This window comes from Staurois parvus, unplaced genomic scaffold, assembly GCF_062004578.1.
Source record: "Staurois parvus isolate SC_StPar_1 unplaced genomic scaffold, SC_StPar_1.0 ptg000254l, whole genome shotgun sequence".
In the NCBI taxonomy this organism is placed as follows: Eukaryota; Metazoa; Chordata; class Amphibia; order Anura; family Ranidae; genus Staurois; species Staurois parvus.
Genome location: NW_028318050.1, coordinates 1,721,707 through 1,738,320, shown reverse-complemented (window position 1 = coordinate 1,738,320; position 16,614 = coordinate 1,721,707). Strand labels below are relative to the sequence as shown.

Here is a 16,614-nt window from a genome sequence, read left to right as displayed (position 1 = left end):
GAAATAAAATGAGAAGTCATCCAATGGGAGCACAGTATAGAAATACAGGAGAAGTCATTCAATGGGTGTACAGTACAGAAATACACGAGAAGTCATCCAATGGGTGCACAGCATAGAAATACATGAGAAGTCATCCAATGGGTGCACAGTACAGAAATACACGAGAAGTCATCCAATGGGTGCACAGTACAGAAATACATGAGCAGTCATCCAATGGGAGCACAGTACAGAAATACACGAGAAGTCATTTAATGGGTGCACAGTACAGAAATACATGAGAAGTCATCCAATGGGTGCACAGCATAGAAATACATGAGAAGTCATCCAATGGGTGCACAGTACAGAAATACATGAGAAGTCATCCAATGGGTGCACAGCATAGAAATACATGAGCAGTCATCCAATGGGAGCACAGTACAGAAATACACGAGAAGTCATCCAATGGGTGCACAGTACAGAAATACATGAGAAGTCATCCAATGGGTGGACAGCATAGAAATACACGAGAAGTCATCCAATGGGTGCACAGCATAGAAATACATGAGAAGTCATCCAATGGGTGCACAGTACAGAAATACACGAGAAGTCATCCAATGGGTGGACAGCATAGAAATACACGAGAAGTCATCCAATGGGTGCACAGTACAGAAATACACGAGAAATCATCCAATGGGAGCACAGTACAGAAATACATGAAATCATCCAATGGGTGCACAGTACAGAAATACATGAAATCATCCAATGGGTGCACAGTACAGAAATACATGAGAAGTCATCCAATGGGAGCACAGTACAGAAATACATGAAGTCATCCAATGGGTGCACAGTATAGAAATACATGAGAAGTCATCCAATGGGTGCACAGTACAGAAATACACGAGAAGTCATCCAATGGGTGCACAGTACAGAAATACATGAGAAGTCATCCAATGGGAGCACAGTATAGAAATACATGAGAAGTCATCCAATGGGAGCACAGTATAGAAATACATGAGAAGTCATCCAATGGGTGCACAGTATAGAAATACATGAGAAGTCATCCAATGGGAGCACAGTATAGAAATACATGAGAAGTCATCCAATGGGTGCACAGTACAGAAATACACGAGAAGTCATCCAATGGGTGCACAGTACAGAAATACATGAGAAGTCATCCAATGGGAGCACAGTATAGAAATACATGAGAAGTCATCCAATGGGAGCACAGTATAGAAATACATGAGAAGTCATCCAATGGGTGCACAGTATAGAAATACATGAGAAGTCATCCAATGGGAGCACAGTATAGAAATACATGAGAAGTCATCCAATGGGAGCACAGTATAGAAATACATGAGAAGTCATCCAATGGGAGCACAGTATAGAAATACATGAGAAGTCATCCAATGGGAGCACAGTATAGAAATACATGAGAAGTCATCCAATGGGAGCACAGTATAGAAATACATGAGAAGTCATCCAATGGGAGCACAGTCAGTTCGGTTGGTTGACCATGATGAAGGGGCTTATCAGACGATATACTGTAACCTATATACGCCACCATAACCTTTGACACTGGACCTCGCCACACGGCAAATAAATTGGTGACTTCAGTCACAGAGGGACCAGCTAAGCGGCACCAACTATTTTCCCTCTTTGAAGCTCAGTAAGCTCTGATATGACTCAGTATTACTAACAGCGCACGCATTAAATGAGGAAAGTGAGGCTTCCCACCTGTTAGCTAGGTGTCTCATCACACAGCAGAAGCAAAAGACAGTTACATCACTTCCACTTTCACTGCAAAACATGTTGTCACTCACACCTGCATATCATGTATTGTTTCCATTTTTTCATCCTACCCCTGTAGGTGGGAGCTAGACAGATGATACAGCTGTAGCCAATAACAGGGGGAGGAGAGCTGCATTGCATTCTGGGAGATGGTATTTATACTCTGGGAGCGCATGCGCTCTTCGTCCTTCATGGAGTGGACTGCATGTGTGGCCTTGGCTCTCCTTAAAGCTGACTGGGTGGTATGCTGCTGGTATCACAGAGAGAGACCACCAGTTGTTCTACAAAGGCCTGTGAGCACAGACATTGTGCAGCGATGGAATTGGCCTTTTATTTTGCGGTTGCACATGTTACCTTGTGGATTACACAGTCTCCATATCCTGAGCATGGAGTAGGGGAGATCCAATATTTCTTGTTTATACTTTTGTTGCCTCTGGTTGGCCTCTGCAACAAGTAAGGCCCCTTTCACATGGGCAGACTGGTGGGTCCGTCTGTCTGTTTTTCAGGCAGACCTGACCGGACCATCCATTGCTCTCTATGGAGCTGCGGATGTAAACAGGCTTGTGTCCTCTTACACCTGCCTGTATCTCATCAGATCCACTAAAAACAGACGGATGGGAATCCCTCCCTCATCCATCTAGTGAATTGGATTAGATGACAATTGGATATAAACAGACAGGCGGTCCGTTTACATGTGACCAGCCATAGAGGAGAGTGGGCCATGTCTGTGTCTGCTCTGCATAAGCGGAGTGGGCACAGACCTGTCATTCACCTGCTCAGCGGGGGTCAGTGGACAGATTCCCCATTGAGCAAGCAGAACCACTGGTGGAGTCCCTTTGTGTGAAAGGGGCCTAAGAAAAAATGGATGTAAAAACAGATGTAAACTGAACTGAATTGAAGATGGATGTAAAAACTGATGTAAACTGTGACTGAACAGATGACATTCTTTGAAAGGATCCTAAACAGGTTACATTGTTTAGATTTGCTCCACTGTTGAGTTGTAAACAGAGGTTTTGGATACAATATTCCAAATTGTTACATTGGATCTTTGCCACCCTATATCCTCTGTAAAATGAAGATTATGTTAACCCATATTGTTGTGGGGTTTAACTTTGGAAACACACGTGTGTAGGTGTGCATGTGCGCATGTGTGTGTCAGTATGTACAGTATAGTATAAGTATGTATACATTAGAGATGAGCGAATCGAACCAGGCGAACCGGAATTCGATACGAATTTCAGAAAATTTTCGATTCGCGGCGAATCCGAAATTTTGCCTACTTCGGGTGCGCGAATCGAAATTTTCCCGATCAGCCGGCAAAAGTGTCCCTGCAGAGAGCTCCGCTATTTCTGACATTTCTAAGACAGTTCCTTCACATGTACAGCGGTTGAAACATTGTATCTATTAGTTTCCATTTAGGATACAGATGTTTCAACCGCTGTACATGTGAAGGAGCTGTCAGAGAACTGTCAGAAATAGAGGAGCTCTGCACATACACTTTTTGCCGGCTTGGAATTATTCTTATTTTCATCCTACTTCTTCTTCTTCTTCTTCTTCTTCTTCATCCTCATCCTCATCCTCTTCTTCTTCTGAGGATGAGGATGAGGATGAAGAAGAAGAAGAAGAAGAAGTAGGATGAAAATAAGATTAATTCCAAGCCGGCAAAAAGTGTATCTGCAGAGCTCCTCTAAGTGTATTTGCAGAATGTCATTTATGGAAACAAATAGATACAATGTTTCAACCGCTGTATGGAGTGAATGTCCCAGAACTGTCAGAAATAGTCTATTTCTGACAGTTCTATGACATTCCCTCCATACAGCGGTTGAAACCGCTGTATGGAGTGAATGTCCCAGAACTGTCAGAAATAGACAGAAACTGTCACAGAACTGTCCTTCTTCTCATCCTTCTCCTCCTTCTCATCCTTCTTCTCATCCTTCTTCTCATCCTTCTCCTTCTTCTCATCCTTCTCCTTCTTCTCATCCTTCTCCTTCTCCTTCTTCTCATCCTTCTCCTTCTTCTCATCCTTCTTCTCATCCTTCTCCTTCTTCTCATCCTTCTCCTTCTTCTCATCCTTCTCCTTCTCCTTCTTCTCATCCTTCTCCTTCTTCTCATCCTTCTCCTTCTCCTTCTTCTCATCCTTCTCCTTCTTCTCATCCTTCTCCTTCTTCTCATCCTTCTCCTTCTGCTTCTCCTTCTCCTTCTCCTTCTTCTCATCCTTCTCCTTCTTCTCATCCTTCTCCTTCTTCTCATCCTTCTCCTGCTTCTCATCCTTCTCCTTCTCCTTCTTCTCATCCTTCTCCTTCTTCTCATCCTTCTTCTCATCCTTCTCCTTCTTCTCATCCTTCTTCTCATCCTTCTTCTCATCCTTCTCCTTCTTCTCATCCTTCTCCTTCTCCTTCTTCTCATCGTTCTCCTTCTTCTCATCCTTCTCCTTCTTCTCATCCTTCTCCTTCTGCTTCTCCTTCTCCTTCTCCTTCTTCTCATCCTTCTCCTTCTTCTCATCCTTCTCCTTCTTCTCATCCTTCTCCTTCTTCTCATCCTTCTCCTTCTTCTCATCCTTCTTCTCATCCTTCTCCTTCTTCTCATCCTTCTTCTCATCCTTCTCCTTCTTCTCATCCTTCTCCTTCTTCTCATCCTTCTCCTTCTCCTTCTTCTCATCCTTCTCCTTCTTCTCATCCTTCTCCTTCTCCTTCTTCTCATCCTTCTCCTTCTCCTTCTTCTCATCCTTCTCCTTCTCCTTCTTCTCATCCTTCTCCTTCTCCTTCTTCTCATCCTTCCCCTTCTCCATCTTCTCATCCTTCTCCTTCTCCTCCTTCTCCTTCTCCTTCTCCTTCTTCTCATCCTTCTCCTTCTCCTTCTTCTCATCCTTCTCCTTCTTCTCATCCTTCTCCTTCTCCTTCTTCTCATCCTTCTCCTTCTCCTTCTTCTCATCCTTCTCCTTCTCCTTCTTCTCATCCTTCTCCTTCTCCTTCTCCTTCTTCTCATCCTTCTCCTTCTTCTCATCCTTCTCCTTCTCCTTCTTCTCATCCTTCTCCTTCTCCTTCTTCTCATCCTTCTCCTTCTCCTTCTTCTCATCCTTCTCCTTCCTCATCTCCAAGGGCATTTAAATTAAAGGTACAGTGTTCTGCACTAATTTAAAGGCTCTCTGAAGCCTAGAAACCCTTTTTATAAGTCATCTTTGTAGCGAATAAATTCGCATCGAATCAAATTTCTTCCTGGAATTCGCCGAATCAGCCGAATCGAATTTTTGAATACTTCGCTCATCTCTAGTATACATGTACAGTATATTTATACGTGTTATATGAAATTGTAAATGCGTGTGTGTGTGTGTGTGTGTGTGTGTGTGGTGCTGTGGGTCCTGGGTTCCTCCTGGTGCAGACAATGCCTGGCCTCATGTGGGGAGAGTATGCAGGCAGTTCCTGGAGGATGAAGGAATTGATACCATTGAATGACCCCCACACTCGCCTGACCTAAATCCAATAGAACACCTCATGTCACCTGATGTCATGTTTCGATTCATGCAACGCCGCCAGGTTGCACCTCAGGCTGTCCAGGAGCTCAGTGATGTCCTGGTCCAGATCTGGGAGGAAATCCCCCAGGACACCATCCGTGGTCTCATTAGGAGCTTCCCCCGACATTGTCAGGCATGCATACAAGCACGTGGGGGCCACACAGACTACTGAGGACCATTCTGAGTTGCTGCAATGACATTTCAGCAAAATGGACTCGCCTGCTGCATCATTGTATGTGTTTATGTATATGTATGTGTGTGTGTGTGTATATATATATATGTATATATATATATATATATATATCTTATACTGGCAGTATGTACAGTGTTTCTTTGTAGTATGTAAGTAATGCAGAAAAAAATACTTATAGAACAATGCTGTACATCTAAAAAATGGTGATAATTGATAGAGGAATGAATTGAAAATAATGTATAGTAGTAGCATGTTAATTATGATGTTAGTAAGGTTGTAGGGGAGAATAGTGTATTTGTTAATGGCTTTGATTATATTGATTAGATGTATTTTTTGTTGTTTTATAATTATGTTTTCTATATATAAGCCAAGAATGTGTAGTGCCCTAACTTCTCATCCAGACATATAAATGTAATAAAATAATCCTCCAGTAATCCCGTGCAAGATAAATCCACACTACAATAAAAGTCCAACTACCAAATAGCAGAATGTCCAAATTAGTGCATTTAACAATCACTTTCCAGAAGACGTGCTTGTGCCAAGATACTCTCCCTGCTCACCTTTAAGTTTGATCTACAAATTATAATAGGTAAAATGAATTTATACAGAAGTGAATCCTTTCAGGTGGCAACTAATCTAGAATTTCTTCACTCAATCACGACTCCAAAAACGTGTATGTATAAAACAAAAATATATATCATAGTGCAACACCATTTAAATTAAAGCTAATGATTGTGTGCATACAACATATGTGCTCACATTAGAACAAAACACTCCGCACCCCACAACAGTGTTGTAAAGTGTTCACTTCATCCAACATATATATACGTGCTTCCCATCACCAATGGGTGTGCCATGCACTCACCTTCTTCCTTGACCCATATATCATATAGATCATAAGCACTATAAATGTTGGTAAATCTGTTGCCTGTCCACCGCTATCCCTTACCTAGCTATTTCCTTGCTACTGGCCCTTTAAGAGACCAGATTTCAGCTTCCCACTGGGATGGTAAATGCTCAGGGAAAAAGAGGACAAATTGTTGTGCAACCCCATAAAAAAGATTTCCTTTATGAAGCTATTAAAATCCACTCACAAAGTGCAAAACAGTGAAGGCATGTAATTCCAATGACAAAAATGGTTCCTCTCACCGCACTTCCTGGTTTGTGCAATACCTGAAGTGACGTCACTAGGCTCCACCCACGTGCTATGTCACTGGTCACGTGACTTCTTCAGGGTGAGGAAGCCGTAAGACCACTGACTCAGAGACAACACACAGATACACATCCCAACAACTGGGAGCCGTACCTCGGACGGGTCCCTACAATTTACCTTTTTTACCCATCCCAACCCAAAAGAACCTTGTACCCTGCATGCCACATGCCAAAGCAAACCACAACCACCAGCATAACCCAGCACCCAAAGACCCAATGTAGGGCAGAATGGCGGGAAGAAGACCTCTGACTAAAGACCACGCCAGACCAAGTGCCAGACAACTCCCTGCAGCTCCGCCCATCCTTGACCTTGACTCAATCAGATATTTTTGCCGCCTACTTTACTTTTAAGTTCTTCAGTCAACCACCTAGCCCAAGCCCCTTTAACCCCTGCCATGCCCTCCGTCTATTTCCTGTGTCATTTTTCTCCAGAAATCCCCCCCCTGTACTGATCTCATCCTCTCTCCTTCCAGTCCTTGCATCTCTGCCAGATATCTCCCTGAGCTTGCCAGTCACACAGAAGGGAAGATCAATTAATGAACCCCTGTGCCTGTCAGCTCCCTGCTTCTACCAGCCTGCCTTACACCAACATTGTGACCAGCAGATCAGCAGAGGACATTTCTCCTCTAATAATGGTGAGTGTGCTCACCTTTCCATGAGCAGTTGTGCCTATTATTCCTCATACCAGGTCTTTGTTTTCTATAATGGTTACATACTTATGGACCTTCCCAGTCCAATGCTGTTCACTTAAAGCTGCCAGTTTATTCAAAATATTATTTTTTACTATACACTAAACTCTGGTTCTGCCCTCCATAACAGTCCCAGTCTCTCATGTGGCCCCTTGGAAAAATGAATCGCCCTCCCTTGAAATAAAGTAAGCTTCCAGTTTTTTCTAGAACTGTACCCCTTGGTCCTAAGTCGTCCCCTTTTACTTATAACTAGCGAGAACATTAGAGGGGAACTCGGCTAATCAAGCGCTGCGGCTGCTGCACATAAAACTCTTCCACAGGCAGACTGTACATGGAGAACAGCCATACTGCAGTCGGTCTTACAACCCGACTTGGCAACAACTTACTGTGTGGTAACAGCCACCTGAACACGTGAGAAGATTTCATCCTTGATCCTATAGCTGGTTTTAGTTGCTACTCTTAGAGGGGCTCCCCTCTCTTTATTTTACAGTTTAACTCCTCATTGGGGGATATCCCTGGGTGCAACTGCCTACTATTGAGAGCTGTTTACTGTATATACTGTAAGATATTTTGTATATGACTTGGTATTTGGTACACATAATAAATAAACTTGCTTGGTTGTTAAAAAAAGGCTTAAATCTTTCCCTATCTTTAAATGTTTATTATTAATTTTAATAATGCAATTGTACCTGACAGTTATACTATTGAATATATGCCACTGCATATAAATAGTTTAGCCTAAAGGTGGCATCTGCTGGCTGAAAGCTTTCTATTTATCATTGGGGTCTCCAACCGGCATGTAATGACTAAGTCACAGCTGATATAGTGGTCACATGATCAGGAGCCACTCTGATTGGCTCCTGATCATCAGTGGAGACCCTGACTGCTGGGATTGAGAGCCACCAGCCGTGCAAAGTGTCACCTTCAGGATGTCAAAGGGGAGAATATTAAATAATGTATTCACGGCTTTGTGCTGAGGAATAATACAAAAAAATGATTGCGGAAGGAAGGGATAACACATTTGTGAATGGAGAGTACAGCCAGACACACACACTTCAGTCTGATTGTACAATCTACTATGTTTTTACTATAACAGTTGAATGTAGGAATTGTGTTTTGTTGACCAACTCTTTAGAGCTACAGTATGCTTGGAAGGTTCTTACATGTATTGTCTAGTTTATAGTCTTGTCTACTCTGTAGGTCCAGGAAACATAAAAGTTGTGATAAGTGATGTGAACGATATAAATTCGGAGAGAAAGATTATAGCTGGATGGATGAAGGGGGAATACCCGGACTGTGAACTCCTGACCCTGAGCAAAGAAGAAATGGAATATCTGACTAAACATAAAATAAACCCTCTATCAGTGGAGAGAAGAATGGCCAATAAACTGCGACACATCCACCACATCCTAAAGGAGGCTTCAGGTAATGGAGACATGTCATTTATTCCTCTATTATCCTCCTATAAATACATTGGGTTTTTATGAATATTATGTAGCACCCTCCTAGCGCAGGATGCTGGGTAAATATAGTTGTTGGCTCCTTCTGCAATCAAGGAAACAATAATTGTTTGTTCTGTCCCATTCAGGGTCTCCCAGGCTGGGAGTATGATTGCTTCCTCCTGCCTCTGAAAGGCATTTCCAAAGCTTAGGTTGGGAGATTCAAATCATCTAGTCTGAATATCTATTGTGTTCCAGCCAATCCCTGGGGAGGAGTGTCTAGTAGGGGTTGGAATTGAGATAATTAGTCTGAGACACTGGAGATCAGGGTTCCTCCTCCCCAGGAGGGTTCCAGAGGTGCAGGAGCTTCTGCTGCCAGGCAATCTGTGGACTATACAGCTGCTATAGGAGGCCTTGGAGGTGCCAGGATTAAAGGATTAAATTGACTTTGCTTAGAACTACCTCCAGAACCACACCATTAAGGGATCTAGTCATGAGAGGTGCTATATCATTCCCTGGGTTGTGCCTGGAGGAAGTTGGGAGGTGGCATCTGTCCTGGGGACTTGCGAGTACTGACCCTAAATTCATCCTTGAGACTGTGTACTGGATGATGCACTGGGTACCAGTAACTGTGCACGGGTGCAAGGTAACCAGATGGCCATAAACTTGCCTTATGGTCCCCAGCTGTGAGGCCTTAGACTGTTCAATATTCACAATTACAAAGAAGAAGGTTGTATGCCAAAGAGACTTGCCTCATGGTCCCCAGCTGTGAGGTCTTAAAGTGATTGTAAAGGTACAATTTTTATTTTTAAAATAACAAACATGTTATACTTACCTGCTGTGTGCAGTGGTTTTGTACAGATCAGCCCCGATTCTCCTCTTCTTGGATCCCCTGTCGGCACTCATGGCTCCTCTTTTCTATCGCGTGCCCCCATAGCAAGCGGATTACTATGGGGGAACCCGAGCAGGCTTACCCCATAGTAATCTGTCCTCCAATTGCTATGTGCTGAACGTTATGAAGTATCCCCTGTCCCCAACCCCTCTGCCTATTACAAGTTATACAAGCGATAAATCACAAACTGACAGCCCCTTGAGTGTTTATTGGAGCCGGAGTGATTGGACTGTTTCTTGGGTGGCTGGCGGCCTCGGTACCTTTTTAGGAAAGAACCAGTTATTAACAACATTACCTGCAGGGGTAGCACTACAATTACAAGCTCAGTATTAACCCACATGGAAGAAAAATACATTTGAAATATATTTTTAAAATATTCTTCCCAAATAAATTGACATATATTTGAAATGCTTCAATTTTGCAAATATATTTCAATAAATATATATACACTGCATGTTGAAATGTGTTTTTATTACAAAATATATGAAAAATATTTATAAAAATACATTTCAAATATACTGTATTTCTTTAAAAATACAAATCTACATTTTTGGAATGCATTTACAAATATATGTAAAAATATATGTTAAAATGACTTGTTTATATGTTAAAAAAATCTGAGGAATATATTTTAAAAAAAGCAAACTATTTGTGCTATATACTGTACGTTTTGTATAATTATAATATTAATAATATTAATGTACGATTATGGGGTACCTGTTTTATTAGATGTTCCTGGCTCTGTGCAGATATAATAAGCAGCACCTGTCATGTCCATTTCCATAGTACGGCTAGCTTTCTATTTTATTTATGAAGCTTTCAAAAGTTTGATCCCACAAGAAATAGCAAGGAAGATATGTTATTATAGATACTGCTTGGGAATGTTCTTGAGGAAAGTTATATGTGTATATAAATGGGGTAGGAATCATACAATGTATATAGCCCATAATACTCATCTACCTTTTATGTGAGGTCCCCATTTTTCCTTGTTAGGTGACTGAAATTCCTTCCAATAAAAGGAGCCCTCCTTCTCTTTGATCATAGGTTCTCTCTATACAACATAGAAATACACTCCCCAGCCACTTTATTAGGTCCACCTGTTCAATTGCTTGGTAATACAAATTGCTAATAAGCCAATCACATGGCAGCAATTCAATGCATTTAGGCATCTAGATGTGATGAAGACGACTTGCTGAAGTTCAAAACGAGCATCAGAATGGGGAAGAAAGGTGATTTAAGTGACTTTGAATGTGGCATGGTTGTTGGTGCCAGATAGGCTGGTCTGAGGATTTCAAAAACTGCTGATCTCCTGGGATTTTCACACACAACCATCTCTAGGGTTTACAGAGAATGGTCCGCAAAAAGAGAAAATATCCAGTGAGCAGCAGTTGTGTGGAGGAAAATGCCTTGTAGAGGTCAGAGCAGAATGGGCAGACTGGTCTGAGACAATAGAAAGGGAACAGTAACTCCAAAATCTCTGAGGAATGTTTCCAACACCTTGTTGAATCTATGCCATGAAGAATGAAGGCAGTTCTGAAGGCAAAGGAGGGGCCAACTCGGTACTATCATGGTGGACCTAATAAAGGGCCGGTGAGTGTAAACTATTAAGTAGTACTTTGGATCACCTTTATGGGTATTTATCCTGAATACCTATAAATGGTAAGAACAGTTCCATAAAGAGACAATATTGTCCAAATAAAATTGAACTCCAACTGTAACATCCTCATGTAACACCTCCCTTCCGACTTGAAAATACACACCTTAATTCCAGCTGTCTTCTGACAGTCACACAAATGGGTCCCTTTCTCTTTTTCACTGGCATTGGTAGGTCATCCTCATTACTGGATAGAATGGTGTTCATGTTGTGATATCTGAATGCTCTTCTATGGAGTGTTCCACTATGAGCCCAGGTGATGGGTCCTCAGGAATGTTGGGTGTCATTCAATCTGAAAGAGGAGCATTGGATGGGGACATAGAGGGCAGTGCTGGATCTTGGAGAGGGTAAGTAGTGGAATGCTTAGGGGGATAGGGGACACAGAAATGTAAAAATTATCCTGACCCCACAATCTGTTTTACACTAAAATGTTGATACTAAAGCTGGCCATATATCTAGTGAATTTCATCTAGAACTAGCCAATGTTGAGTCAAGGGTAGCCATTTTGGCACTCTCCCTCCCCACACCCTTTAATCTGAAAATCATAAGGGCCATTAGGGAAATTGTTAAACAACCTCTGCATTCAATCAGATGTATGATCCAATGAGATGTATCATTCAGTCACATCTTGTCCCTGCTAGAGTATTCTGAGAGCCTCAGATGCTGAGTAATTTCTCTTATCACTGGATTGAAAGAGAGAAATCTAAATGTGTATGGCTTACAATGTATTCTCTTTACTGCCAGACAAATAATTCCCAGACATTGGAAGACTACACATGTCACTTCAGTAGCAGAAAGGGCAAACTTGATGAACTGATTGCAGGGAAAAAACTCATAGCATTGGATAGAGATCACATTGATAGGTCTTCAAACATCTGATCATCCTGGATTATTTATGAAGACTCTACAACTGTAAAAGATTTCATCTCTTCTCCCTTTCCGTATACTGTACAAACATTTGGACCGTGTGGAAGTTGATCCCTATTGCCCTCTATTGCCATGTTATTGTTCGTCTGATCACACTCATATTAAACAGATTCTAAAACTAGAAGATGTTCCCTATAAAAAAAAAAACAAAAACTCTGTCTTTAGTAATGGCGTTGTTTGTTCTATTTCCATTTGTTTTAGATTCTTTTGAAGAAAAAATAGACAAGATCAGAAAAATCATACTCAGTAAGTAGTCTGTGTTTTCAGTTGTGATCGGCTCTTTACATTTTTTTGGACCTTATTGTGACTTTATTCTTTTACTTCACTTAGGTCCCCGCAACATATATATGGTAAGAATATTTACAATAACCATGTATAGAACAACTGAATATAAACTGATAAAATACAACCCTTCTCCATATGTAATAGGAGATTCTCCACTCAAATCAGCTGGAAGACATTACAATAATGGTTATTAATGTTAACCCCTTTGCACTGGCAGCACACAAATGTACGGCCTCCCGGCGTCTGGGCCTAGACGCCGAGCGGCCGCACATTTGCGTCCATGGAACTAAATACATATGTGCTGAGAGCGTGTGCCCTGCGCGCTCCCAGCACACGTGTGTGGTACTCCCTCCTGAGATGTGTGCAAACCTGGGGGCCAACTCCAGGAAACATCTGACCTCTGTGATTGCCAACAAGGGATTTGCCACCAAGTACTAAGTCATGTTTTGTGAAGGGGATCAAATACTTATTTCCCCAATGAACATGCAGATCAGTCATCATTTGTTAGACGCATTTCTGCTGAATTTTTTTGTTGCTATTCTGTCTCTGTGTTAGACTACACCGAACATTTGATTTTTAGACCGATCATTTCTTTGTGAGTTTTCCAAACATTCAAAATCAGCAGGGCAGCAAATACGCATTTCCTTCACTGTATTGTGCTCAGAAGGTCTGTTTTTGCTGGTGGGGGATCTATTGTTGCTGGGATGGGTCTTATGTTGCTGGAGGGTCTATTGTTGATGGAAGGGATCGGCTGTTGCAGAAGGGTGTACTGTTGATGACTGCTGGACTATTGATGCTGGCTGATCCATTGTTGCTGTTTGTGGTATATTGTTTCTATGGAGTATTTTGTTGTGGGGGGGTTGTTGTTGCTGTGGGTAATCTATTGTCGCTGGGGGGTCTATTTCTGCTTGAATTTCTATTGTTGCTGGGGGTCTATTGTTGCTGTCTATGGGAAATCTATTTTACTGCTTTCCTTGTTATCATTATCAAATTCCATACAAATTACTTAGCACCATTGTTTACATTGCAGTCACCAGGACATGTCATTTGCAGTGCAGTTCCACACTTGTACCCTCAGAGTCAGAAAACAGTCCATGAGCTGGTTTTTAGTTGTTTTTATTAAGGGGTTAACAGCTGGGATGGGGTGTGGTGGTATCTAGCATGCCCAAGGAACTGCGACAATTGAGGACACATTTCTTAGCAACTATGTACATTTGGACTAGCAAAAAAGAAAACAAATTTGCAACAATCTCTGTTAAGGAATGCTATAGTCATTTTTGGTGTACCCTCTCAGACCCCAGATTAATCCTCCTCTCCAGCCAGCTGTAGTGAGGGTATCCCTGAGGAAGGAGGTCCCAAGAGCTTGCAGTTAAGCAGTCCTGGATGAAGACTAGTTGGGGATTGCACCTGGCCACCCTCTCCTCTTATCCCCAGGGGGTGTAGGAGTGCTCACACTGTCCTCGCCTGCTAGCGTGGTGGGTTGGTGACTGCCTACTGACCTTACTCTGGGCTGACTTCTTCCCGGCTAACAAGTTGTCCTCCCTGGGAGACGTTGAGGTAGTAGAGATCCTCCTGTCCAGCACCTCTTCCTGGGGCCCCTTCCCAGGCTCCTCACTCCAACCTTCCTCTCAGTCCATCTTCCACCTGACACTGCACACTTCTCCCCACACTCTGTGATATCTGAGGGTTGCCCTGGTCACCATGCCGTGCATCCTGCCAGGGGATTGGCCAATGTCCTTCAAACATGCAGATCTGGGCCTTCTCCCCTCCTCCTCCCCTGTTCCAGAAAGTTCTCTAGTTTCTGGAAGGTTGAGAGGGCTCCAGAAGCCCTGACCTGTAGAAACTCCCAGCCTGTCCTGAGGTGAACTCACTGCTTCACTCCCAGACTGACTCATCCCAGGTTGCTACGCAGCCTCTAAGGAAAAAAACAACAACAAAGTTGTTAGGATGCTGGTGGGTGCTAGCTCCCTAACAACCAGGAGCCCTGAGCAGAAAGTTATCACATTTATCAGTGGTCATTCCCCTCATATTATTCACCCTTTTGGTAGAATCTTCTTAGCTTACAGTGTTAGGCCATTTTCTCTATTGGTTGAAAGTTCTTTAACTTTTATGAATGTTGAAATTGCCTGGGGCAGGGAAACAAATAGAAACTGACATTGTACACATATTACCCACTTGAAGACCATGTGTATATATATGTATACGCAGGGCCGGTGCTAGACTATTACGTGCCCTAGGAAAGACCAGCTACTTGAGCCCCCGCAAAAAAATACACATTTTTAAAAACTGTAGAAAATATAAAATCAACAAAACCTAAAACTGCTAAATTTATTTTAATATTCAAAAATAAGTGCCATAAGATGCCACCAGCACCAATATTAAAGACAAGATCAGTGTCACGGATGGACTGTATCTTTGGCTGGCAGTGGCAGGGTGACAATGGCAGTGAGTGGAGAATGATGGATCCAAACTCTGACAGATCCCAGGCTGGAATTCCCCAGGCAATGGGGGGAGGTAAAATGTTGTGGCAGCAGGCAGCCCAGCTTCCATACAGAGAACACATGAACTGAGCGATCCCACACAGTCACAGATCTGACACAACACACCACCAACACTGACACAGATCAGCAGGCATTAGAAGAGCAGGCTGTGGGATCATGATGATGACATCACTCACTGACGCATTGCACATGTGTTGGCCGGCCGGGTCACACTCACATAGACACGAAACATCAGATTCACACATTGCCTTGCAGCTTCGCCTCCACTGATGAATGGGAAGAGAAGGGCTGGAACTCCACAGTGATCAGCAGCTGCCAGCCAACTTGCAGTAAGGGACTGAGTCTGAGAGGAACACTGGAAGGGGCAGCAGCTCATCTGCTACACTGGCCCCAGACACCTGGCATCTTCCTCTGTCCTTTTTTCCTCCCCTCTGCTGCCCCTCCCCTCAGCTGGAGGATCATTCATGATGTGGTGGTGTTGCACACAATGAGAGTGCCGGCCTGTGCTGTGCCCAGACGCCCCTAGGTGGCAGTGTGTCCTAGGTGGCTACCTAGTTTGCCTAGTGGAAGCCCTGGCCCTGTGTACACATATATAAACATTGCAGTTGTGAAGTGGTTTACCAGAGTTATGGCTGAAGAAATGAGTCATAAGCCTGGTACTGTTTTTTTTCCAGCGGCCGGCTTTCATATTAAAGTGGTCCTAGTGGCTCTTGAACTGCTGAATGGCTTTCCTTAGTGGCTTTCCAACGGCTCGTTGGTGTTTCTCAGGCTTACTGTTAATGTTGGCCGGCCCAAGAAATGATCTGATGGTGCAGCTTCCTCAGGATGGCGGCGATGAAAGATTCTATGGTCTTTGATCACCTCTATCATGATGGTGGACCAGAACGACGTCATGACGTTACATCCAGTCGGCAGCTGAAGCAAAGAAATGTTCAAAAAAAATTTTTTGCTTAAGCCTGCTTTTAGGGGTTCGGTGTCTTTTTGACCTCAGATCTCTTCTTCATGAGGACCTGTCATGTATATTTCCATTACAAAGGATGTTTACATTGCTTGTAATAGGAATAAAAATGACCCCACCCATCCCACCATGCTCACGTGCAGAAGTGAACCCATACATCAATTACGTGCACAGGGGCGGACTGATCATTTGGAAATTACGTACATCAGCTAACGTACAGCAGCTAAAATAATAAGGTTTATGTCCATTAAGCGCAGAAGGATTTCCCTTTAATTTTGAACATACTGTATACCATTTACCTTTAGCAGCTAATATGGAGGTTTTTCAATTTATAGAGAATAGACCAATTAATATTGAGGATATTTTCAATAAGACAGAGAATACTATTAATAGTGATTTGGATACCCTATACAGAAAATTAGGGCACTTAATGGAGAAGAAACTATCCACTTGGTGGGATATGATTACTTTTGAAAAATATTTAAAAGACCGTCTAGTCCCTAGGAGGTTTAGATGGGACATACCCATCTGTGATGGATTAGTTGATGCAGAGGCCACGGAAGAATGGTTCAATTTTTTCCATGAC

The 16,614-nt window shown here is 42.7% G+C and overlaps 1 protein-coding gene across 1 annotated transcript in view; it reads left to right on the top strand.

Annotated features, from left to right (window-relative positions):
- Nucleotides 1–16,614, top strand: part of LOC149459574 (uncharacterized) — a 123,048-nt gene that overhangs the window by 12,498 nt on the left and 93,936 nt on the right. Inside the window, exons 2-4 of the mRNA XM_089680939.1 lie at nucleotides 8,573–8,797; nucleotides 12,486–12,530; nucleotides 12,615–12,634. Coding sequence (XP_089537065.1) covers nucleotides 8,573–8,797; nucleotides 12,486–12,530; nucleotides 12,615–12,634 — 290 coding nt within the window. The remainder of the gene's footprint in view (nucleotides 1–8,572; nucleotides 8,798–12,485; nucleotides 12,531–12,614; nucleotides 12,635–16,614) is intronic.